The sequence below is a fragment of the Nomia melanderi genome, chromosome 4 (genome assembly GCF_051020985.1).
Source record: "Nomia melanderi isolate GNS246 chromosome 4, iyNomMela1, whole genome shotgun sequence".
Taxonomy (NCBI): Eukaryota; Metazoa; Arthropoda; class Insecta; order Hymenoptera; family Halictidae; genus Nomia; species Nomia melanderi.
Genome location: NC_135002.1, coordinates 8,433,506 through 8,458,156, shown reverse-complemented (window position 1 = coordinate 8,458,156; position 24,651 = coordinate 8,433,506). Strand labels below are relative to the sequence as shown.

At 34.2% G+C, this 24,651-nt stretch overlaps 3 protein-coding genes across 15 annotated transcripts in view; 1 reads left to right on the top strand and 2 right to left on the bottom strand.

Moving 5' to 3' along the window:
- CAP (Cbl-associated protein) overlaps nt 1-4,104 on the bottom strand; it is an 84,153-nt gene extending 80,049 nt beyond the window's left edge. For 2 of the 3 annotated variants that reach the window (XM_076366925.1, XM_076366933.1), the window contains exon 1: nt 3,588-4,099. In XM_076366925.1, coding sequence (XP_076223040.1) covers nt 3,588-3,683 — 96 coding nt within the window. In that variant the 5' untranslated portion in view covers nt 3,684-4,099. Of the gene's footprint in view, nt 1-3,587 lie in introns of all 3 variants that reach the window. The other variant, XM_076366932.1, reaches the window with a different exon arrangement.
- Nucleotides 4,105-4,589: 485 nt separating this feature from the next.
- Nucleotides 4,590-9,257, bottom strand: NaPi-T (Na[+]-dependent inorganic phosphate cotransporter). 7 transcript variants are annotated; one of them, XM_076366944.1, is made up of 3 exons: nt 9,229-9,257; nt 7,392-7,504; nt 4,590-7,273 (listed from the first exon to the last, which is right to left on the bottom strand). In XM_076366944.1, the coding sequence occupies exons 2-3, from the start codon at nt 7,414-7,416 to the stop codon at nt 5,418-5,420; spliced, it is 1,881 nt and encodes a 626-aa protein (XP_076223059.1). In that variant the 5' UTR covers nt 7,417-7,504; nt 9,229-9,257; the 3' UTR covers nt 4,590-5,417. The 7 variants fall into 7 exon arrangements, with proteins under 7 accessions (XP_076223059.1, XP_076223055.1, XP_076223053.1 ...); XM_076366940.1 differs by lacking the exon at nt 9,229-9,257 and adding an exon at nt 9,019-9,186; XM_076366938.1 differs by lacking the exon at nt 9,229-9,257 and adding an exon at nt 9,005-9,171.
- A 485-nt stretch (nt 9,258-9,742) lies between these two features.
- Nucleotides 9,743-23,210, top strand: LOC116435068 (uncharacterized). Of its 5 annotated transcripts, XM_076366945.1 has the most exons (15): nt 9,743-9,760; nt 10,011-10,109; nt 12,377-12,575; nt 12,901-13,062; nt 13,145-13,342; nt 13,526-13,645; nt 14,044-14,103; nt 15,129-15,240; nt 15,319-15,442; nt 15,528-15,663; nt 15,940-15,996; nt 17,084-17,209; nt 17,293-17,546; nt 17,621-17,808; nt 17,943-23,210. In XM_076366945.1, the coding sequence occupies exons 3-15, from the start codon at nt 12,557-12,559 to the stop codon at nt 18,241-18,243; spliced, it is 1,857 nt and encodes a 618-aa protein (XP_076223060.1). In that variant the 5' UTR covers nt 9,743-9,760; nt 10,011-10,109; nt 12,377-12,556; the 3' UTR covers nt 18,244-23,210. The 5 variants fall into 5 exon arrangements, with proteins under 5 accessions (XP_076223060.1, XP_076223061.1, XP_031850066.1 ...); XM_076366946.1 differs by lacking the exons at nt 9,743-9,760; nt 10,011-10,109 and having other exon boundaries at nt 12,425-12,575; nt 14,044-14,079; XM_031994206.2 differs by lacking the exons at nt 9,743-9,760; nt 10,011-10,109; nt 14,044-14,103 and having other exon boundaries at nt 12,425-12,575.
- Nucleotides 23,211-24,651: the final 1,441 nt, after the last annotated feature.

Genomic DNA, 24,651 nt, shown 5'->3' with positions numbered 1-24,651 from the left:
GTAGAAACGATATGCAATGGGCAGACACGCCAGCCACATCACACGCGCGTAATTGAACTTTCAGGATCGACTTCAGTCGTTAAAGCAGCACTTTTTATCACGTTTCAAGCAGCATATAATCGTTTTAAATTGTTCCATAATTTACGGCACTCCCGTGAATGACGAAATACGTCTGTCGCGTCTACTGATGATACTTCGACATTTTAAAAATACGTATTTAAGATTCGAACGCTGGAAACATTTAGTCCAAGCTATTCATTACACACGCTGTTAATCGTTATTCAACAGATACTGTACAAAAGAAATTTTCCTTAACGCTCGAAGTAAACGAATAAAATAAAACTATAAAATAAAACTGAAATAATAAAGTGACTGTAAGTTACGTAACACGTTACTACGGAATAATTTTACATAAATTTCGCTTCGTTTAAACGTGTCTACCATTAGCGTTCCAAATAACTGGAAAAATCCGATGACATCGTTCCTCGTAACTTCACCGCTGTTTATTCCGCCGCGTACAAACCGAAAACGAGGAAACAACGAATTCACAGAAACGTTCAATTTAGATGATGAACATGGAATAAAAAAAAGCGAAATGTGGCGCATGTATTTCCATTCGTGTGTGAACTAAGGTGTATACAAAATCCGAGATAGCAATTAAAACAGAAAAGCGCGCAACATTCGACACAATATCTGATCCGTGAAACACGTGGCGATTTTTTTTCAACGGACTATTGTCGAGCGAACGCGAAAAAAAATGGTAACGCTTCAGAGAATAAGGAATTCACGTTTCGACGCGCGACCGCCATTGATACGGGGAGTCTCGTTCAATTAAGACCCGGCAAACGTCAAGGCCGACCAAAGTCCTCCAAACATGGGATTCAAGTACATCGAACTGGCAAAGAAACTCTGCTGAACATTATTGATCGGACGCAATTAAACGGGAACAGCTGAGCGTACGTTAATCATGGTGGACTGCTTAGAGGTTGATAGTTTTATAACGGTCAAGCGTGTTACGTTAACGCGTTCGACGCTGCGAGAATATTCAACGTTTGACTGTCGTTTACCAACTTCAACTTTTAGCTATCGTAGCAAAGCTAAGAGGCATTAGAGATAATTACTACTTATTCGAAATTACGCCTTTTACCTTACAGTGTTATCTAGTCACTTGCGTTATTAGCCTTTAACAGTTAAAAGACTGCACTACGAAGAACTGTAGACAACCTTGTTCTCATTTGAACTTAGTAAACATGATGTACCGTTTGCATTGATGTATTTTCTGTTTCATTATATTAAAAGTCCTATCAATGTTGTCTGTACATTTGGCAAATACTGTGTTATCTTTTTCAAGAAATTTTCTTAACAAAACGAAAGCTAAAGGGAAGATTCATTCATTAGTTTTCGTATCTCATTTAAGGTCTGATTTGTTCGATTCGTTGAAAAATTTTTAGAAACAATTGTGCAACCAGTATTCGAGTGACATAGCGGCCAAAGTGTTGAAACGCCGATCAATATGCCGACACTTCGACCATTGGAGCTGGAGACTTGAAAAAATTGAATATTCAGGGATTTATAATGAGAAGCGCCAGTCGCTATTTTTTAGCGTTCATTTTGACGGAGAATGCTTGGAAAGTGTTGCGAAACGAGAATTATTACCATCCCGAATGCAAGGACAAATGTTTTTATACCTGAACTTTTCTTGTTATTTTTGGATGATTCGGTTCTGACCTTATATTCATACTTTGACATACTTTGTTAAAAGCGTATATGTACCGTCAAATAGAAAAGAAGATACAAACAAGTATATGAATAATTTAGAATTTGGCTATCATTCAGCAAAATAATGCAACTACATTTAAATTTTGTTACAGGCGAGTTGTGATTATAAATTACATTTTATCATTTATCATAATTACATCAATTAGAATTTTGAAGAATACTCTAAAATCATACGTAAATGTTACAACTGCTACAATTGTCGTCTGCAGAATTGAAAATCTTAGATTTGTATTCTCTCGGTGACTCCTGAATAGTGACTCCTAAATTGTTGCTGTAGAGACAGATAGGATTTCTAAAGGATCCCAAGGTGTCACGTAAGAAACAGAAACACGACCTCTAGAATAATGTTTTCGGTGTTGCCGATTAAAACACGTGTACGTAAGTATGAACCAACGTGTCAGTAAGTAAAGAATGATACACGGTGAGATGTACTAATTTAAGTTGACCTAACTCAAACCCAACCCAAGAAGTGAGTCCAGGTACTTGTAAAATAACGAGTACTTTGTACCCAATTAGCATTCGCCGAACATGTCACAATAATATTCGCCGGTTGTCGCGATCTAAATCCGGCTCAGCAAAGACGTCTCATCGAGAATTTCTAATGAAGTGTCCTTGATTATAAATCAAGACACATTTAACATGCACTATTTCAAACAATTTGCACAATTTTATAAAAGTTTAGCACATACCTCCGAATATAAATATATAAAAATACTTAATTAATTGTTTTAACTGTAATAGTGTCGCTGTTCAAGTATAATTAAAATAGAATCGAATTGTGGAATTCTTACATGAATTGATGCGGTAACGCACAAACTGAAATATAAAACAGTCCAAATCTCAATAAATACACTTTCATAGTTTCTACAAACAAATAAGGACTGTGTAATTCAACCACTCGGTAACTTTAACGTTAAATATTTTTCTTATCCGAAAAAGTAAGAAAAGAATATATCACTAAGTCGCTAAATACACTCAGATCGGATTAGACTAAAACACGTTCAGTGTGTCGAGGTCAGACGCGTTTAACCCTCTGCGGTCTTACGTCGATCTAAAACCTCCGTGATTTCGTTACAACGATTTTACATTTCGTTGGCCCACGAAACGCGTTTCGTATTTCTCGTTCCGCAATTTCGCGAACGTATCACTAAATCAAGACAATCCTTCCAAGTTAATCCTTCCAGTGCTAACATTCAAGTTTTCACAGATTATTTCACGAAAACCAAAATAAATAGAATAATTTGTTTCGTCGATTAAAAGATTACTTTTGGTAAAGATATATTTCGTCAAAAGGATTGGTCAACGATTCGGGTAGCGGAGTTAACATTAAAATCACCAAGCAATAGGAACAACTCATTTAGAAGACCACATTTCCTAAGACTTAAAGCTCACCCTCTACCCAAACTCGCCATTTAACTATTCCCTAGAAAAGCCCCCTCATAATTCCAACAATCGAAAACAAAACATTTCAACAGAGTCGCTTCGACTCTACAGTTCTAGCGTGAACATATTACCGCGGACTTTTCACAATCGTGCAAGAAGCAACCTTCCCAAATTGAAGCTGCCACAAAACACATTCTAATCAATACATAACGAACCAACAACAAATATCCTTCATTATCCGCGATGTAACTATGAAAGAAACAAGAAGAAACAGCGAAAAGAGGGTAAAGAACTCAAAGAACACTGCGTTGCCAAGAAAAATAGTAGACCCCCCATCCCCCTGATCAGCCACTGATGTCTTAAGACGTTCTCATAGGAGACGTGTCTAGGCTTCTCAATGAAATTTCCCCCGTAAATAGACTCACCCTGGATATGCGTAGGGGTTGATGCAGGTCGTGCCCGCCGTGCATGCGGAATCCCCAAGGAGAGCCGCCGACCAGGGTGACTTCCCTCGCAGTCATCCCGTTCCAGCGGCGGCCGCTCGGTTACGTTGTCGCCTGGTGGGTCGTTCAATGGAGCCGGACGCCACGCTGTCTCGTTTTCCTCTTGGCGAACCGATCAACGGGGTCGTAGTTCTGCGATGGAAAACCGCTGGTCGCCCGGGAACGATCGCATCTCTCCACCTCCCCTCCCTTCCTACACCATCAACCCCTTGTCGCTCCGGTGATCGTTAGCGTCCTGGAGCGATCAGGAGAGGATTATCCGTGTCCTTAACGAGGAACCGGTGAACATCGAGCGATCGATGAATGGTGGAGAAACTAAAGGAGAGAGAAAGAGAAAGGAAGAGAGAGAGAGATAGAAACCGGACGAAATAACAACGTCGGAGAACGCGACGCGAACCAGACGGTAGCTCGCGGTGTACTGACGCCGCATTTCCCCCCCATAATCGTTCACCCGCCACCCTCGCTTGCCGCCCTGTCAAACTCGCACCACCCGGCGAGGAGCACGCGTGCCCTCCCCACTCCTTACGCGGACGACGCGGATCAACCTTTCCTACTGTGCGGACCAAGTGCAGATTCGTTTTCGGTGAACCACTTGTGGCTGGCGGGCTCTTTGGGTTTCTTGCGTGCACCAGTGCGTGTATTGCTATGGTCTCTCCATAGCGAGACTAAATGCCCTGATGAAATGAAAAAGATGATCGTATTGAAACAGACATCTTTGATTTTGTTACCTTGAAGTATCCCGAGGTTGTAATTCTGAACTTTTTCCTGTATGCTGATACACCTGATAGGTATCTTTTAGCTTTTCAGGAGTTCGCTAGAAATCCTGCAGGTTTTCTCTTATATTGATGGTTTCGAGTGTATTCGAATTGTAAATAATTGTAAAGGGGAAAGTTTACTGCCCTTTTGTGATGATAAGAATATATATTATTATAGATTAAAATACTTAAGAATATATATTTATTTAACTCTTAAAAAAGTATTCCAAGTGTTGTATTAACAAGAGTCTTCTGGCGCAAAAGAAGCAACGCTTTAAAGAATCTTAGATTTGCATTCAATAAAATACTAATACATGTTAAATTTAGGAACTCACGTTAAAATACAATCATTAGACTGAAAAATAAAAAGTCACTAAGACAATTCACGCAGATAACTTACATAAAATATTTATAAGATAAAATTATTTCAATTAGATATCTATCAATGGAATTCTCTTAGGTTAAATTTCGTAAAAAATTAGAAAATATATCATCTCATTAAAGACCTTCCTTCTCATGTACATCACCATACGCGATTACATGTATAATGTTCACAAAACTGAAAATAATACACTTGACGCATACCAACGTATGCATAATAATATAATCGCCTAAAGATAACGAAATAAAAAAATAAAATAGAGATACATATCGATTTCTGGAACCGCTGTCGTAATCGATATAACGTTAGAATTATTATATTACAGTTCAAAATGAACAACATTTAATACTTTCTTCTGTACGAATAATCATTACTTTTAGAAACGCGTAAAAATCATTTTGTAAATGTGAATTTAATGAAGATAACATAGCGTATATGGAATACGTAGTATATAAGGGTGATTCATAAATGGATGCCCTTACTTTAGGCGGTGAATCTACACGTGAAAACAAGTAAAAAAAAAAACAAATAACAAAATAAATATTCACCATCTAAAATATGAACATGCATTTATGAATCACCACGTATATAACATACGTAACATTGTACCAAAAGTTAGTTATTTTTGCTCTCTTTATTCTCCTGTCTCCATTTACTGAACTCCTTGCTCAAAGACGTGTACACATCCAAGTTTCTGTATTCCTTCGATTGCACGCTTTTATTACTAAGACCGCCCGACGCACTCTTCATAGTGTCCAGTATTACGGTCGGATTGTCTTTAATGAATTTAGTGACCTCCATCAATGGCGTGGATATCGTGACATCGATCTCTTTCTTAGTCTTCTGAAACACGGTGCGCTTGATCCGCAGGAAGGCGCCAGTCGATCCCTCGAAGCTGTTGATGTTTGTCACAGTTGTCCACTGAATGTCCTTCAAGAATGACTTTATGTAATCGCTATCTTCCGAGGTTTTGAGGTGTTCCAAGATCATCAGGCCTTTCGGATCGGTCATCGGGTAACGGTAATAATACATCCCGTCGTCCACGTCTTCCATGTAGCGGGTGGCGATGAAACTTAGAAAATCCCGTTTGGCGTGGAACTTCCGGATGGCCGATTCGGACGGCAGGCAGCAAAGACCGACGTATACGGAGCTGGCCTTAGGGCACTCCGTGTCGAGCTCGATGGTATCGCTGATCGTGCGGCCTAGCGCTGCGTGGTACGTCAACGCGTACGGTCGCAGCGGGAAGTGAATGAAATCTTTATTCTTCGTCTTGGCTTTCTGTTCGAGCCAGTTGCGATAAGCTGGTAAAATTTGATAAAAATTCAGTTTGCAACGTTCGATTTTCTGTGTTTTACCGTTCGCGTAACGGACGGTCAACGAATCCAATTTCGTACCCTTGCAGTTCATGTTCAGCAGCTCGACAATGTGGTGCACACCTGCAGCGGTGATGTACACGTATTTGTAACCTTTCACCAGTAATAGCCCCGGGAAGAATTTATTCTCATTCTTGTCGGTCACGTCGAAGGGCACGCCCGGAAACGGTTCCACGGAATATTCCCCCGGCTTCAGGGATTTCATGAAACGATACATACGTTTCGTGATGGTGCGGTGGAAGTATGCCATGTAGGTAGACCGAAAGTCCTCGGTGATCGCAGGATTGTACTTGTTCGGGAACAGACGGTACAAAAAATATCGTAAATTGAAATGGAACGGGGCATCCCCTCTAGAACTGTAACTGGCGAGCATGTCACGGTAACGCGACAGTTTGTCCAAGAACTGGCTCTCGGTGGAGCGTATGTTCGTGGTCAGCTCGTATATCGTCTGATGACTGAATATCTCGAGGATGTCGAAGTTGCTCCTGCCGTGTATGGCTGATCTGTTTATGGCGCCTAGCTGCAACTTATTGCCGGCGAAGATCAACGTCATGTCATTCTTCAGCGACACGATATACAGTAATAACAACATCAGCGGCGAAGCGATAGTGTATGCATCGAGGATGATCACTTTGACCGAGTGACGTACGTGAACGTACTTTTGCGCGTACGTTAGCAACAAGAAGAGTACGTCGATGTTGTTCAGGCCACCCACTTTGAACATGTGTATCGCCTCGTGATAACGTAACTTAAAATTTCGCATGTTGTAGGACACGTAAGTGTACGAGTCGATCTGCCTTAACGAAAGTTCACTCGACTGGTCCTTCCTGAACACGGCGAATTGCAACGAGTCGGCATATTTCAACGCCAATTTGGATAGCAGGTAACTTTTACCAGTGCCGCTCGGCGCGTCGATCAGGATCACTTTGTTCGTTCCATTGTCGATCGAACTGTGCACTTGGTGGAACACTAACTTCTGTGCAACCGACAAGGATTTGCCATCGTTATTGCAGACCTTACAATTATTAGAATCGCCTATCCCATCCGTGATCACCAGTGAGTTCACTTTGTCAACCAAGTCGTCCATTTTGGCGCCATCTGTCGCGTGAACAAACAAGCCGAAATAGAACAATCATAAGCGTTGCAACAATTAAAGCGCGAAGAAGGAAAACTATTGTCACAGACGTGGCCCGTCCAATTTATCGTGGATATTTACCTTTGTGGATACCGGTTATTGTCATCGCGCCTCTTTTTTCCCTTTTTTTCTTGATCTCTTATCCGAAAGCTTTCAGCTGTACAGCAGATTTTTTAATCAAGCGATTCAAGGATCTATAAACAGATAAACGTAACAATTAAAATGTCGCTTTATTACGTTGCGTTTATCTATATTGTATTAGAGGCGACTAAGGCACACCCTGATGATTAATACGATGAAGGTGTAGCAGTGATTACAAATTTATTGATAATTCTTCTTTACTTGGGCTAAGAAACTGTAATTTTTGAAATGTCTGATCGATTAGATGGATAAATTAGATGGAATGTAAGACATTTCGATATGTCCATTGATTTGGTAAATTATCCGACACGTGTTACAATTTACAACTTTGCACGTGATATTAATTCTATTATGCATTTCATTTTCTAAAATTCCAGGAGAGTACATTTCTTTAGTTTTGAAGTAGTCGATTACGATTTCAATGTTATATTTAATATTTCCATAAAAGCAACGTATATGAATGGAACGTTGGTGTTTCAGAACAATACATATTCTGTAGAAATCAAAGGAAGTCCTGCCGATCGTCAACACCCCCCCCCCCTCCCCCTTCCTCCGACGTTGTGAGAAGTCTTCCATTCAGAATTTTCACGGCACACGCGACATGACAGCGGAAATATACATACTAAGTAGATACACTGTATGCAACAGCTGTACAATCCTCAGCACTTTCGGAATCAGCGAAATGTGTATTAGCTAAAAACTTGAGAGCCGATGATTATATTGCTATAGTTTCACTCGTTAAAACTGCAATGTTTAATTTATCGGGAAAAGAAAACAGAAACTGCGATTTTTTAACCTTATTCCGGACCTTTACTATATATATGCTTAAATATATATATGGTAGGTAATATATATATATAGGAATAACACAGGACCAGTGTTACACTTGTCTAACACGTTTCTGAAATGCGAGTGAAATCATTCGTAAGCATTTACCGTCTTCCTTGTTTTTAATCGAACTATTTTATTTAAGTATACATATTGAATTCTCTAAACATCATTTGACGATCGTTCGCATCGATTTTGACTGATGCAATTGTACGAATATTTACCCGAATTGTGTATTTTCAAATTTCTTATTTCCAAGATCCGAACAAACGAACACCAATTTGTCTAAGAACAGTAGAACAAACTGTACAATAAATGCCCGTAAATCGTTAATAACGATTTGGTTTGAAATATTAAAAATTCATTCCTCGCCTCGGAACGAATTTGAAACTTGTACGACGACATGCCGAAGTATTCATATACCTTCGACTCATGATTAATGCGATGGAAGTAAAAAAGTTTGCAAGGTGGCACGACACGTCTTTTCATACGCGCAATCACATCTACAATATTAATGAAGATTTATTCAGTAGCAGTACACTACCGGTTTTGGAATAGCGGTGGTACCCATTGACGCGTTATAAAGTTAAGTAAGATGTCACTCAACACTTCCTGTTATCGTTACAAACGCGTGCACTTACCTGCTTACGTCAAAGCAAAGATAAACGAAAGAAACAAAGAAATGGCCAACACACTCGACAAGGATTTAGTAAATTCGACTTTACATTTGAACACGAACCCCTTCACTCGTGGACTGAACTTGATTGCTTCAATTTATACGTGAAACGTCGGAAATCCCCGCGTTCAGAAACATACTGCCACGAAGAAGAGTTCTATACGCGCGGTTGGCGAGACTGCATGGTTGAATAGATCACTGTGTCTGATGTGAATCATGCCGGGACTACTATATATAGCACAGCTATTTTACTTCGACTTATCAAGTACCTACAGGAACAACATCGGACTCCGCTTACACTGCATAACTTCGACCCTAAGCTCCTCCTTTTCCTCTACCGCTTTTTGATTCTGATGGTACTATTAACATCTGCAACGTTGCCGACTCTGAAAAATCCAATGTTGTGTCGTGCCTGGGGAATTACATTCGCATGAAACTCATTGTTTCCCACAATGAATAATGCGTTACAGCAATTTTCCCAGTGCTGACCAGGTTTTTAGGATCTTGAAAATTTGATGATTAACAGACTCGCAAAATCGAAATATGAAACACCAAGTATTTTATTATATAATTATGAAAATGCAAGACGATTCAGCAGAAATGGAATCCCCGCCACTGAAGTGAAATTAAATCCTTATCACTAAAATGGAATCCCCAGCTTGTATATATAATTAACGGGACACACATTTTTTGCGGTTCTCGAGTGAATTTTCGTTGAATTCTGTACTCACGATACTACTGGCATTTAATCAAATGTTTTAGAAACATTTTTACAGTTATAATCATTTTGGACTTTTAGTGCATAGTAAGCTGTGTTCAGTTGGAAAGTTATCTGAACGTTTCGCCATTATTGTAATTGGCTTTATCGAAAGTCAAAGATACTGATACTGTATCAGCGTTAATAAAAAATACTTTACAATCATTTTATTATTTACTCGCGTCAAATATCTTCATTGAAGAAAAATTTCAATGAGGATGCAGACATTTAAATTAAAATATGATCTCTTTTAATATATTTTTGAAAACACAATGACGGGTCATTTTTAATATTTCAGAATTGACTGTACCTTTATTCGGTGAATCCCGTGAACGTGTTCTTTATAGAATACCACCTTTGTTTCAAAGAGAAAACCATCGTGACGTCTATATAGAACGTAAGTATCAGTGGTGGAGATATTTTGCTTATCGTTACTAAGGAGGATATACTGTTACAACCACTGCGAGATTAACTTCGAAGAAAATGAGACGATAAACAGGTATTATGTAGAATTTGCTGCATTGAAAAACAATGTTTTTTCGTTGGAAAATAATATCGCGATTAAACAACCTTATCACACCTTTTGGGTTAAAGTATTATAAATAGTTTGATTTTACTCACTATTAGACATGGTTCAATTATAATTAAAAGGCACTGTTTACATTTCTGAAGGTATGAGTGACTTGTAATAAATGTAGAATACTTTTAGTATGAAAAAAGAAAACAGATTTTATTCCTAATATTATATTGTGTTGCCTCGCAAATAATAAGCTCGTTAAACCACCGAGTCCTTGTAGACTCTAGGTTTCATTTGGTCAACAAATGCTTTCTACAGCTGTAGGCCACTTAGCTCGTAAATTAGCTCGTACAAATTACTTTGGAAAACGCATGTTTCAAAAACTTAACGCGTTTTATAAGTTTATTGTTTGTAATCCTGCATTAAGGCATTCGATTATCGCGCGTCATCCTAGGGTGAGCGGCAGCTTAAGACGACAGTCGGTTAGGGTGGTATTTTCCAGCCCTTTTTGTAAAATATATCAAGTCTCCGCCGGATTGTTTTCTTCTACCCTATCACTTGAACTTTCTTAATGATTCGAACAATTCGCATGTCCAGCCGCAGTCGCAGACACAACCTTCATTTCAATAGTTCATCAGGACATCTGTCCGCAATAAACCAACGAAAAAACGTAAGGCAGGGGTGTCGAACTAGGAGGGAACTTCTAGGGTCTTTTCCCTCGTGAGAGTTACCCTCTCCATACTACTTTCACTTGTTTGAATTGAACACTCATATGTAGGTCTGTCTACGTACACAGACTCGTACAGCTCCGAAAGTAGAGGTAGTAGGGAAACCGCTGATTAAGAGTTACCAACTTAAGGGGAAGTAGTTAGACACCCTTGATGTAGGGTAATTCTGGATGAGATGGCCTGATCTCATTCAAATTGTCAAATATTCATGTTTTCAATTGTTTTTAGTGGTATACTAAATCTTGCACAGATATCTATTGAACGTATACTTCTTATATGCGTTCACTTTTCTAAATATAGTCTTTTTCCGCTGGATGTCAATGATATTTGTACTGTAATAGTGCCTTTAAGAAAAGTGGGCTTTATTATTTTCCATATTTCTCACTCTTCCCATTTCGAAAAATATTAATGTTAATTTGAGTTAGAAGCTTTAATTTTTTATTTGTATTATTAGTTCGTCCCATAAGTTCGTGCCGTTTATTTTTCTAGCACATATAGAATAATATTTTATTAAATATAAAATTCTTATAATTTCACGACCTAACGCTCTCACTTACCTTCTACTGACTGAACCGAAGCATAAAGGTTTAGTCATCGAAGTCCTTTTATCGCTCTGTGATTATAAAACGCAACGCGAACAGTATAAACACACTGCGGCACAGACTTATGGAATTATCTAGTATTTAACCGTATTCAAAATTACTTATTTTTCAATGTTAAATATCGAATTGTGTAATTTAGTTAAATACGTTTTTTGTGCTGCCATATATATATAGTAGAGCATGAAAATTTATAAAATGATTTTTTTTTGCGAAAATGAGATTGTATTACGAATTTTAAATCATTTAATTTTAGGACTGTACGTATTAAACTCGAAGAAACATAATTACGGCAAATTTGTGATATATCGAAAATATTTATGAATAATTTCAAATTGATATTTCAAATGCATCGTGTTTAATACTTTTCTTCACGAAATAGTCATGCTCATGTTTGTGTACATTTTATCTTCTTATAATACATATTTTCATATTCATAAAGTAAACGAGACGTATCAGTTTTTAGGAAACACCCTGTGTATGGTCCTAGATGACTGACGTCATAATTGAATAGTATGCATTCTGTGACGAATTATTCGACTCTCGAAAACAGAGATGACGTAACTGGAACACACACACGTCATTCTCAAATATAAATGTGGCGTTGGGCGGTGCCATGTGTCACCAATACGATCGATAATTGTTCTCTTGATAAGTAGCGGTTAAGTCGATCAGATACACTTACCCATGCTCATCGTTAATGAATATTTATTTATTTTATTATGCTCGTTACATTTCAAGCATTGTTTTGTTCTGAGTACATGAGAAAATGTTGATCGAATAGAAGAAAGAGGTTAGGACAGCGCTCTCATTTTGACAGGCGCAAGTTGCGGACTGTGGTGGGACAATAAAGAAGTCGGTTAAGAAGCCGTGCACCAGTCTGTGTTTATTCATCGTTGAATCAGCTCAAGCTTCCGTTTTATCGCTACTTCAGTATTTTTTTTCCATTGGAATACGTTATTTTACATAGATACAAGATACGGGAAGATTAACTTTCAAAATGGGTGATGGCAAAATAGGTAAATGTCCAGAAATATATTTGTTCTGAAATGGATTTTCCATAAAATAAAGTTTCATGACTTGCTTGCCCTCTATATATATTGTTTTAAATAATATATAAATTATAGTATTATAAAAGTTACTAGTATTTATATATATAAAAGTATTTTTATTTATTTATAGAACCTTTGATAACTAACAGGACATGATAGCTTATCTATAAAAATGTACACATATTAGATAAGAAAATAATAGCTACATATCAGTAGATTCTTAATTATCACTTTTTAATTTCCCAAAATTTAATGACAACATATATATACATTTAATATTTTTATCGAACAGAAATTGTTGTTATGACTCCAAAATGTAAGACTGCAAATTCAACAACAATTATAATAGAGAGGCAAGCTGTAGAACAATTGATGGAAAATGGAAATGAGAAGAATGTTCATGTTGCTGGAGGAGATCATAAAGGAATAATTATTAACAAACAAGCTGCTGCTGGTATAAAGATTGATCTATAATGCGCATTGTATTAAAATATTACTAACATGTATAGAAACTGTAAATGAAAAATTTTTTACAGTTACAAATGGTGAAATACATCCAGCACATCTTTGTTTACAATTTAGAGTATTTTTAGTGAGTGGTCAAACTGGGAAACATACTCAAGAATCCAGAACTCTCCAATTTTGGTTTATAGATACACTTTTAGAAACTGAACATCCAAGTGTAGCACAAGAATTTTTCAGGGAGTTAGTCAGTCCTCAAGAATTTCCACGAGGTAAGAGTTAAATAAAATATTTTATAATTAAGCTTGTTTATCGAAAAATAATTATATTTAGTTATACGCATTTTATATTGTTTAAAATTCCATTATTAATGTAAATATTTTAATGAAAATACTTCGTAAAAGAATCATTATCAAATACCAGTTACAAGTTTCAAAAGATATGTTTTACTGCAGATTATGTTGGATTTATTACAAAAATAATGAAGTTGATGTATCGCAAATATCCTAGCATCAAAAAGATAGAAGTAGAATTGAAGCAGTTAGAAGAACCAGTCAATCTTCCAGCCAGGCCGTGTAAGTAGAATGTTTCCTACATACAAGTAATACATTAGGTAATATTTGAAAATTTATTGAAAATAAATTTGAATGTAGAATCATTCATCTAATTGGTCAATTTACTTTCAATTACTAATTTGTTGTACTTTAAAATATATTCTTGTTTTAATGAAACAACTGTCAAGTAGACAGTAGCATCAAGATTTATTTGATTAGGCTCATTGAACTAAATGGTCTTTCATTGAAAGACATTGCAGTAATACTGCTTGAGTACACATTGTAACTGAAACCAAAGGAAATCCACATTTAACATTTGTGCGGATAATTGTATTTATTTATAATGTCTTGTTTTTCATATATGTCTTCTAATTGGTTATGTAGATAAAAATTTTATTTTAAATCTTTGTTATTCACAGCTAATACTGGTCATATACTGTTCACACTTCCTCCATGTAAGAGAATTATTTGGAAATCAGGTTGGAGAGAATGAAAAAGTTGTATATTCTATTGCAATTTTTATTATTTACATGATACTTTTTACATACTGTCTGTCACATAAAAAAAATAATTATTTCATATTTGCCGGTCAAAGTTTGATAAAACTATTAAATTTCATAAATAATTATAATGCACATCTTATTATCATTGAATTTTATTTATTAATATTTCATTCTTGTATCAAATATAGGGAAGACGAAAAATAGGAAACAAACGCATTTCAATTGTATGTTGACCGGTAGATATATATTATGCTGCTTCACACAAAACAATGATAACCATAACAACAATGGCTTAACACAACTATTTTTAGTTTTTAAATGACATTAGTATATCCTTATAATGGCATTATAAAGTGTTTCAGTGAAAACCTATGATAGAAATTGGAAGAGTCTGAACTTTATTCCCTTGTCTGTGAATGATTGACAAATTAACAGAAAAATTCTGTTTAACCATTTTTTTTTAACTAGGGATTATTTCTCCAAGATTGCATGACTATTAACACATAAATATTACTATCTCTGGTTTCAAGAAATTAAATGTTTTTAACTTAAAATACAATTAATACTTGTTTTCAATTTACTACATGTTTGAAATTTAGTACTAATTTATTTACGTTAGACATGGTATACATTATGTAGTCATCTTTCATTGCTGTGTTACCATGTATAGAAATTACATCCATATAAAGTACTCACCTTGTACTCATAATTGTTTACTGCCATTTAAGATGCATAGACTTCACTTCTGTACAAGCGATCCTATTAAAGGAATTAGTAGTGCAAGTTGCGACCTAGTTTTAAACCACAAATACAATTTCTTTTTTCATTTGTAACGTAGCAGAAAAATATTTAGTATACACAAACTATAGCTGTTTATTTTCAATATTTCGTTTATTGCAAAGCTAATTATATATCATTTATTCTACATCAAGCAATTATATGCTTTACAAATTGACGTATTACTAAATTATTTTATAATATTTCATTTCTTCTTTTAACAGTATCTACGGATGAAACAGTCATGGGTCAAGTGATCGAACTGACGTTGGAAAAGGTGTTAGAGTTAATTGAATCTGCTTATCCAAATCCAGTAACGGTTATTGACTTAGCAAAGTGAGATTTATATTATAAGCATATGCTACTTCTTTTGTAAGGAAGCAGTATATTTATATATTATACGTTTATTTATAGAGAACATGGTTGGGATCCCCCTGCCGTTGAAGCAAAACTAAAAGAATTACAAACAAAAGGTGTTGTTAAAGCAATGGAGCATGGAGCTTATACAAGAGTAGTACATCAAGATACACAGATTCAAGTAAATTTCATTACATTTTATAATATTGAAATATATTCTTTAACTTGAAACAGTAGTTGATAGGGTAAAAATATTACATTTTTAGGTTGTAAAACAAATGCCAACAATGGCGAGTGCAAAACAACCCACTATAGCAATTATTACAGCACAGTATTGCGAAAAACTGGCGGTTGATTCAATGATTGAAAACAAGGAAACATTTGTTCGTTACACTACTGTTGGTAAGATATATTAATTATTTCTGTTTCACATTACTTTGATTGATTCTGTTAAACTCTATTATATTAGTGGTGCAGAAAATGTATGTGTGTGTGTGCGTGCGTATACATATACGAAAGGTGCTTAAGTAAATTTAAGTTGATATTGTTTTATTAAGAAGTTATATTTGATAATATTGAAAAGAATTGTTGGTTTTAAGTATTATATGCAAATCGATATGCTAAAAGTAGAAAACGTGTTTGAAAAATTTGTATATTTCACAATGCATGAAACTTTAGGTACGGCAAGCTCAGCAGATGTAACAGATGGAGTACTTCGCGTGACATGCCGTTTTGGTAAAGTAGTTTGTAATATAGTTCATTTTCTGTTCAATGTCATTAATGTTATAGCTTGCCAATTGCTTGGATTGAAGAAAGAGCCATTTTGCTACATAAAATATGCCATTACGGGATATTTTTATTAAAATATTGTTTTTGTCACAGCAATGGGAACACTTATATATTGTTACAGTATCGTATATATCATATATAAAATTCAAGATATATCATACTTTTAGTGATAAGTCTAAAATGTCGAATAAATTTTAGACGTATTTGAAGTTTAAATCGGCTTAAATGTTTTAGTCGCCTCGAACAGTTAAATGTAATTGAATATTTGTAAACCTTGGAAGTTTTAATGTCCGCTCTTTATGTACCACTTTTCCTTAGCAACAAAGTAAATATTCAATTACGTCTAAATACTTTACGCAATTTAAACATTCAAGTTTACTCAAACTTTTTCAAACTACTCGAATTTCGTGATAACTTTTAAACTTCAAATGCTCAAAGACCAATCACTATACATTTTATATCTACACACTTTAATGCTTACATTTTCAGGGATGTTCATCAAATAAATTACATTTGCTGCACATAAATCTTGAAAGGGCACAGTTTAAATTTATTTATTATTTGATTTTTCTTTCATATATTTTGTGTGTTTTTTTATATGTTCTGTTTGTGAGAGGGATATCGATTGTCACATTACATTGTTTTGTCCCTCTAAAATGACTGATATTAAACTTTTATAATAATTTTTGACATGTTTAAGTTACAGCATTGATAAGAATATTTTGCATAAAGTAGTTCAGAAATTTTATAATTTATAAATGCAACCCAGGTATAGTAGTTATTTATCACTTCTTAAAAAATTTTTTAAAATAATGCGTCTTCAAATGACTCATTCAACTATGTATTCAGTAATAAACACAATATAATTTGCATCTGTATGGAATGATTAAATTCAAACAATTTACTCACATATAACACAAGTTCGATATCAGTCTGCAGATAGTAGCACAATGCACATGTATCATACACAAGTTTACAAGTATTTGATTGTACGAAATTTTATAATGTGAACCACGATTACTTTTTGTTATAGGGGAGTCAAATGTTTATACATTAGGCAACATTGGTGCGCACAGAATTGTATGCACGAAATTGCCTACTGTAGGCCATACCAGAGAAGCAATGACTGCAGCAGGAAACACAACTACCAGATTATTGGGTAATATTTTAAATATTTATCCCAGTTGTAAATGTAATGATTGAAAATATGCTTTGCATCTAATTACCCAATGCTTTACTTAGGTACATTCCAAAAAGTAGATTTTGTTTTCCTAATTGGAATTGGTGGAGGTGTACCTCATTACACAGATTATAATAAACATGTGAGACTTGGGGATGTTGTTATTTCACATCCTACTCCTCTTAATAAAAAATATATTTATGTGTATTGTGAAAGTGCAAAAATGAACGAGAATGCTAATTACCATTTTGAAACTAAAGAATATTGTCCACCAAATTTATGTCTTCAAGAAATAGCTGCTAACCTCAAGGAACAGGTAATTAAATTATAATTGAAGGATTAAAATCAAAGATCACAAATCAGTTATTTAAAAGCTGTATTGTTTTGCAGTCTGAAAATGAAACAACTCCACCATGGCAAACGTACCTAAAAGAAGGTTTAGATATTCTAAGCAATCAAACAGAACATGATTTTAAAGCACCACCTCCAGAATCTGATAAATTGTACATGGCTATTGGCGAAAGGGATGTAATTGAAGTGGCACATCCCACTCCACTTTCAGACGCAACAAATAAAAGGTGATTATTTGTTTATATTATAAAAGTTGCTGTATTATTTATTAAGTCATAGCCATTCTCTCACAGAAAAATATATTTTTTTTCATTGATACAAACAATTAGTTATATAACATTTTTTCTTATTTTTACTTTAGAACGGATGGTTGCTCCAGAATTCACTTAGCACCAATAGCATCCGGCAGACATATTGCTCGTGACGATCAACTCAGGCAGAAATTTGCAGCTCGCTTTGGAGCACTCGCCTTCGACGCAGAAATGGATGCTGTGGTGGAAAGTATTTTAGGTAACTGTCGCGAGAGTTTCACCGTTATTCGAGGTATTTCTGACTACAAAGATGGGTCACGTATAAAAGAATGGCAGCCGTATGCATCTTTGGCTGCTGCCAGCGTAATGAAATCTATAATTTGCGCCATGGATCCACCAACTAATGTCTAAGATCATGCATAATGTTCTCACAGTTTGCATTTGTAAGGTGGACCAATTGTTTCAATTAGTAAAAAATGGCCGTAGTTTAAATGGTGCACAAGTTGCACATTAATCCTTAATAAACATTATAATTATTCATTAATTTATATTTCAAGTTGCAACTTTATGTAACGTGAATCGGTCATTTATTCTACGATCAACAAGAAAGTGAGATCGTCCTAAAAAGATATCATAGTCAGAAAGTATCTTGCACAAGTTGCATTTTAATTAGGAAAGTGATAGCTAACACAAGGAACTCTCTTAGGAATAGAAATACAAAATGAATTCGAAATACTTACGCTTTCAAATGATTTATATATCGCTCAACAATTTCATATTTGACTGATAAAAGTAATTATTCTTTTGTCTTACACAGAGGTCATCTTTTACATTTCGCATTTATATATGTATTAACAATTTTGAAGTTAATGATCTAGCATTTTTGTCGACTTACGAACACATTTTTACAGATTTATTCATATACACTTTATATATTTAAGGACGCGTCTATTATTACTTTATATCATTTAAACAGAACAATAATCTAAGAGAGAAATCGGTTTAGTGATCCTAAGACTGGTGCCATTTTTATTCTGTGCCGCACATGTAGATTTCATAAAAATCTCTTTTACATAGAGTAAAAATTACATAAAAATAAAAACTTATAATATTTTCAAATAGTTTATAGCTTAAGTGTTATAATAATGAGGCTCTCGAATATATCAAATCTTATCGGACAGGATCCGAAGTATAGTAGGGATGAGAAACTATTGAAAGCTTTAAATGAAGCCTCGAAATAGTCAACGAGACAATTTAAGTCCAGAGTATGATACCTGAAATTGAAGGCAGATAGTACATTTGTCAGTATTCGTCTAAACATGATGAAAAGTTCGTTACAATATTATCTTAAATATTACACGTTTCTCAGAGTATATCGTCGTTTAAAAACAGATATATGCACTATACCCATGCACCAAATGCATTTGGACTTAAAGAAAAAGAAACATAAGTGAAACGGTGTTTTATAAGTCTCATTTCGAAATCTTACAAATTTATTTTAGTTTTTTCCGATTTTAAAGTAATGAAAATAGAGTAACAAAAATCAAATGCAATTTTACGAAATACGTATTATTATACGTATTATAAATCTAACTCATCACTCTCTAAGTAGTATTGTATTTCGTCTCATTTTACCAAAAATATCTTGTCCGTCTAGCGATAAACGATTAAAATTATTAAATATTTAACGAAAAATAACCATGTTGCATTAATGACTGAGCTATTAGTAAGTACGTCAATCAAACATGTTAAAATATGTATCATTTCGTATCACAAGAAAAATTTTTGTCCTTTTTGGTAAAATGTGATGGAGTTTATTATTAAAGCAAATAGTGTAAAACATCAAAATAATTTCGATTTAATTCAGTAATATCTTTCTGACGTGTATTGTCATCACATGCGCCTTTTTGTAAAATTCAAATCTTCTATTTGAGAGTTAATCAGTTAAATTATTTTTAATATTTCGTCGATTTTTTACTTTTTGAGTATTTTATAAACCAGAATAATTTTGTATGATAACCGAGAATATTTTTCTCAAGTGTTTCATATATATTTCAGTTTACTTTGATTCTTATTAATAAATTTCATAGTCGTAAATCAAGAAATCATAAACTTTTTCTTTTCTATATGCCGTGTTTAATTAATTTTCTACTGCATATATTTAAGACTCAATTATAATAATATAAATCATCTTAAAATAACTTATTTAAAAGTGTATTATCATAATAAAATGGTTCTGGGCCTTGACATTTACTCATGACCAAAACAGAATTATGAGAAGTTGTTAGCGTACTATTGTATACGCTACCTCCCGAGAGTCTGATCGCATTATCCAGAATATGAATTTCGCACGTCCTACTATATTAAGTTATCTTTTGTGAGATCTGTGTGCGCTTTCAAATCACAAAAGAATAAATTCAGGATAAATGAATGAATTTAAATATAATTGCTAGTATATAAATAAGTCGTATGTTCATTTAATTTTGTTGTAGTATATTTAAGAGTTAAAGAAATCTGTCTTACTGATTTTTCTGTTGTGTTATAATTTTATATTTTAATAAACTGTTATATATTCATATATTTTATTTTGTTATAATATTCTTCAATAGTCTAACATTTTTCTTTAAATTTTCATGCGAATTGATACACCAAAGTTTTGAAAATTTAACAGTTTTTGTATTGAAAATTCAGGTAAATGCGATTAAACTTTTGGGCAATATTATATTTATCAAACATATTGAAAGAAACGTACAATTACTTAATGGTTACTAAGGTGCCAATGTGTTCAACAAATGTGTTGCAAGGATGATGAGAACCTCTTTTAAGATGATAAATAAACATCATTTCTGGAGCAAACTATAATAAATCGTGTAATTAAAATTCTTCGTTCAAATGATAGTGATAATTGTTAATTTTCACCGACAAATAACAATTGTTTTTTTTCAATTGTACTTCCTATTTGAATAATTTTTCTTTTAGAAGAAGGTTCTCTGCGGCTCACACAGTCAAACAAGTACTGAATTTGCACTGCCTCTTGATAATTCTGACGTGAATTTTTAGGATTGTAAACATTTAAATGATTTTTAAGAATACCATTAATTGTTTCTTTTGATAAAGTTCAACATAACTTCCTCGCATTTCAATGTCTTTCTAGATTCTAAAGCACAGGGTAGTATATAAAAATTTTCTATTTAAGTGATGTTTAAATATATATCGAATTCGAGCATAAATCTAAACAAGTAGAAAAGTAGTGCATATATACAAATTCATAAATGTATAGTTAATAGTATACAAATCTTATGATTCTGAAATTTCTGAAGTTTCAGGTATATCACCAATCGTGTATTTATTTTAATCTCTGTATATTTACTTATTTATTTCTATTCAAAAAAGAATCTGTTTGTATAACAGAAAAGAGACACTACTTTTCTTTTAAGAATGTTATTTATTTTTTTATTAATTTATGAATATAGCGTTGACGTATATTTAAAAGAAAAAAGAAAGCGAATAAATAGATTTCTAATGGTAGAAGGACCTCAGATCAATATAATTGACGAAAAGAATCACTTGTTGCACAGATGCACATTTTTCAAATTCTATGAAGTATATAGAGAGTGACTATCGTATATACGTATTATACTATAAGTATATCCAATAGGTAAACGTAGACATAAACATATTTAAAATATTTATTACATATTTTGTAGTTGTAAGACAAATAGTCATTCTTCATTCAAAACTTACATTGAAAAAGTATTCCCATATACGTTAGTACTCAAAAGTATTTAATCATTTGCTGTACATTCGTCAGAAACGAAAGATGGTCAAATATAAAATTGATGAGGTTTCTTTTAATTAAAGCACTTCTTATTACATGTGCAATCTGAGAATTTGATTTCGTAAATAATTCGAAAAGTTTGTTTATTTTACACAGTGAATATTTTATACTTTTGAGCACCAAAGTGTATTGTGATTGCTACTATATAATTCCGTTCATCCGGTTACAGATTCCTACTTAAGGCCTAAACACCATTTATGTACAAAGCCTCTCAACAATCTCTGTTACCAAAAACAACAAATTCCTCATAGATAGTTTCCATATTCATTATAAAATATTTTATACATTTTAAATTATAAAAATAACGAATTAAGGTGTAGCAATTTAACATGTAATTGATATTTTACTGATTGTGAGTATCGAACATGCATTGAAAGAATATTTTACAATTCGATGTGTCACTGCCTGTGTATTTACAGAAGATAATCATTTTAAGCAATGGAAACGATATTTGTATGTTGGGAATGCGTTAAATATTGGTCAAATCAGTTACCAACGAATATAGTAACAACGCGAATTAAGGTTCATTTTTACATAAAAAGAAACAAATTAAATGGAATGTTTATTATTGTCGATTCTTAGCGAAATTGATTCCTTTGCGGAAGAATGGAACATAAAGTAATTTTATATAGAAATGGACTTATTGAGAGGTTTTCTATTACAAATAGTACCGATTTTGTAATTACGTTTAAGCAGAGCTTTCAAGCTTTCGATTTTTAACCGTCTATTTGCTGTTCATTACCCTTAAAGAGAGATATTCATAAAACCTACTGTACTCACTGGAAGAGAGAAATTTATTCATCTTGCATCAAATGCTGTTCGTTTACTTGTATATTAAAGGAAGGATAAAGAGAGAAAATTTAGTTACTTACTGCTTTAGTTGAAAGTGGTTTTTCCTGTTTTTTCAAAATATGGCTTTCCTAAAACATTGATAAACAATAGACAAAACCTTTATATACAGGCATACTGCAAGATGCACTCCATTTAGGATCAGATAAATTAATGAACGATTTATTACCTGAAAAATCAAATTTACATCGTCATTTCCGCGAGGTCTGTCTGCAAGGCAAATGAACAATATGCGTACAGTAGGATCTTGATTAATCAGGTCGCCATTTTCCGCGGTTTTGGTGTCTCAAGTTCCCAAATTACACGTTCAAATATATACGATTAAATTTTCCAAAGAGTTCCCATCTTTCGTGAGTTGTCCAATTAAATCGGCTAATCAAGGTTCTCCTGTATTTGCGTTAGTATCACACATTTTTAATGCTAGTCGCACTATTGTGTTTTCTAACTACTTATGTATAGTGCTTATACATTAATTGTAAGCGAGAAATACAATGGGTATACGTTCACTTACGTATTATTTAAAAGAATCTTATTATAGCTTACTGAATAACATACACAATATCTTTCAATGATTCACGTTGTTACTTAGAGTCATGTCCGTAGCAGCTTCCAAACTTTATCACACGCCATCCTAATTTTCGAATCATTGAAGGGCATTGCGCAATTGCAATAAAACTGGAGCTTTCTTCAATTACAAGTGAAATCTTTCCACCCTGCGATCAAAAACACACCATGCGTTGAACGCCGATTTTTAAGCTCCCTATTGTATTCGCCTATCGTAAACGTGTCAACGCTTTACCGTGACGCGTTTATACGTTTGGGTTATATCGAAAGTAACACAGAACCGTTGAATTTGAATAAATCTTGTAGAATTCTATTGGGTGTATTGCGAACCTTCCGGTCGCAGTCGCGACCACCGATTAGGGTTGTAATAGTCTACAGGGGAAACGGAAACGAAGTGTGTTGTATTTAATTGTAAGTTACTTCAACGCGGAAGAGAAACTGTGATAGTGTCTGGGTTTTCCTGCGCGAAGTAAAGTTGATACACGGAGGATCTTAATGTTAAATAAACGAACACCGTCGACCCTTGTTCATTTTCTTATGAAACACGGATCATTAGGGAACTATGTGTAAAGCAAAATGGCAAATATACGTGAGTTCTAAGCAATGCATTCAATCGGATGCGTACGTGTGTATTTATTTCACCGGATATAATCAACCGGAAGCGTTATCCCGATCGTAGTGTCTAATGATGAATAGCGGTTGCTCTTCTTCTGTCCATTGTGTACATAGGCAAGCGACGGTTGGAGACATTTATAATTTAATGGATTGAAACGCACAGAGATTATACGCAGTATTCTCTCAGTTAATTGCAGCTTTGCATAATTAATACAATCATACAAAGATACAGGCGGCACTTAGCTGTCGCTTTACGTAACAAAGGCTTCCTGCTGTGGCGGAGTTAGTGGTCTTATACGGTACAAAAATTGACAAAGCGGAATTAGTGACGGAATATTGTGTTTAATCGTACAATTCGAATTCAATATTTTAATTGAATTAAGACACGTATCGAATTCGAAACGTATGGTTTGGACGTTTCGAAGAAGGGGGAAGCAAATCGGTTTCATTACAATGATAGCGGACAGTATGATACGTTTTATTAATATAGTAGCTCTTTTTGAAGTAAATATTTTTCAATCGTGAAAAACATGTTTTTCATTCTGAATTTTGAGATACGAACGAGTGCCGATAAAAGGAATGCTTGAAATCAGCGGACTCCTGTTTGCCATGGCTCAAAATATTTGTATTTATACTTGGGGGCCAATTTTGCAAAATTTCTGACAACAGTTCGTTGCACTAATCCAGAGAGTGTATGTTTCATCTGCAAGAGTTAGACAAAAACAAGGAACAATATTATATGTTGATTTTGTTCGGAATTTCCGTGTAATAAAACACTTAATGAAACGTGTAGTTCTTTATTCGAGATGGCGGAGGTGTATTGGGGGCGTAAAATTCTCTTCAATATTGGAGTCAGCAACGACGGGAGCAACAGTGACAGTGTCTCGTATATTTGTTCACGTTAAAAATAAACTATAAGAAATACGGATATGAAAATGAATGTTAAACACCTA

Coding starts and splice junctions, on each gene's coding strand:
- NaPi-T (XM_076366944.1), bottom strand. CDS start 7,416: ATGACAATAACCGGTATCCACAAAG. Junction 7,274..7,391: donor AATAACCGGTATCCACAAAG/GTAAATATCCAC, acceptor TTCACGCGACAG/ATGGCGCCAAAATGGACGAC.
- LOC116435068 (XM_076366945.1), top strand. Junction 15,664..15,939: donor TGTTCGTTACACTACTGTTG/GTAAGATATATT, acceptor ATGAAACTTTAG/GTACGGCAAGCTCAGCAGAT. Junction 17,547..17,620: donor CTGCTAACCTCAAGGAACAG/GTAATTAAATTA, acceptor ATTGTTTTGCAG/TCTGAAAATGAAACAACTCC.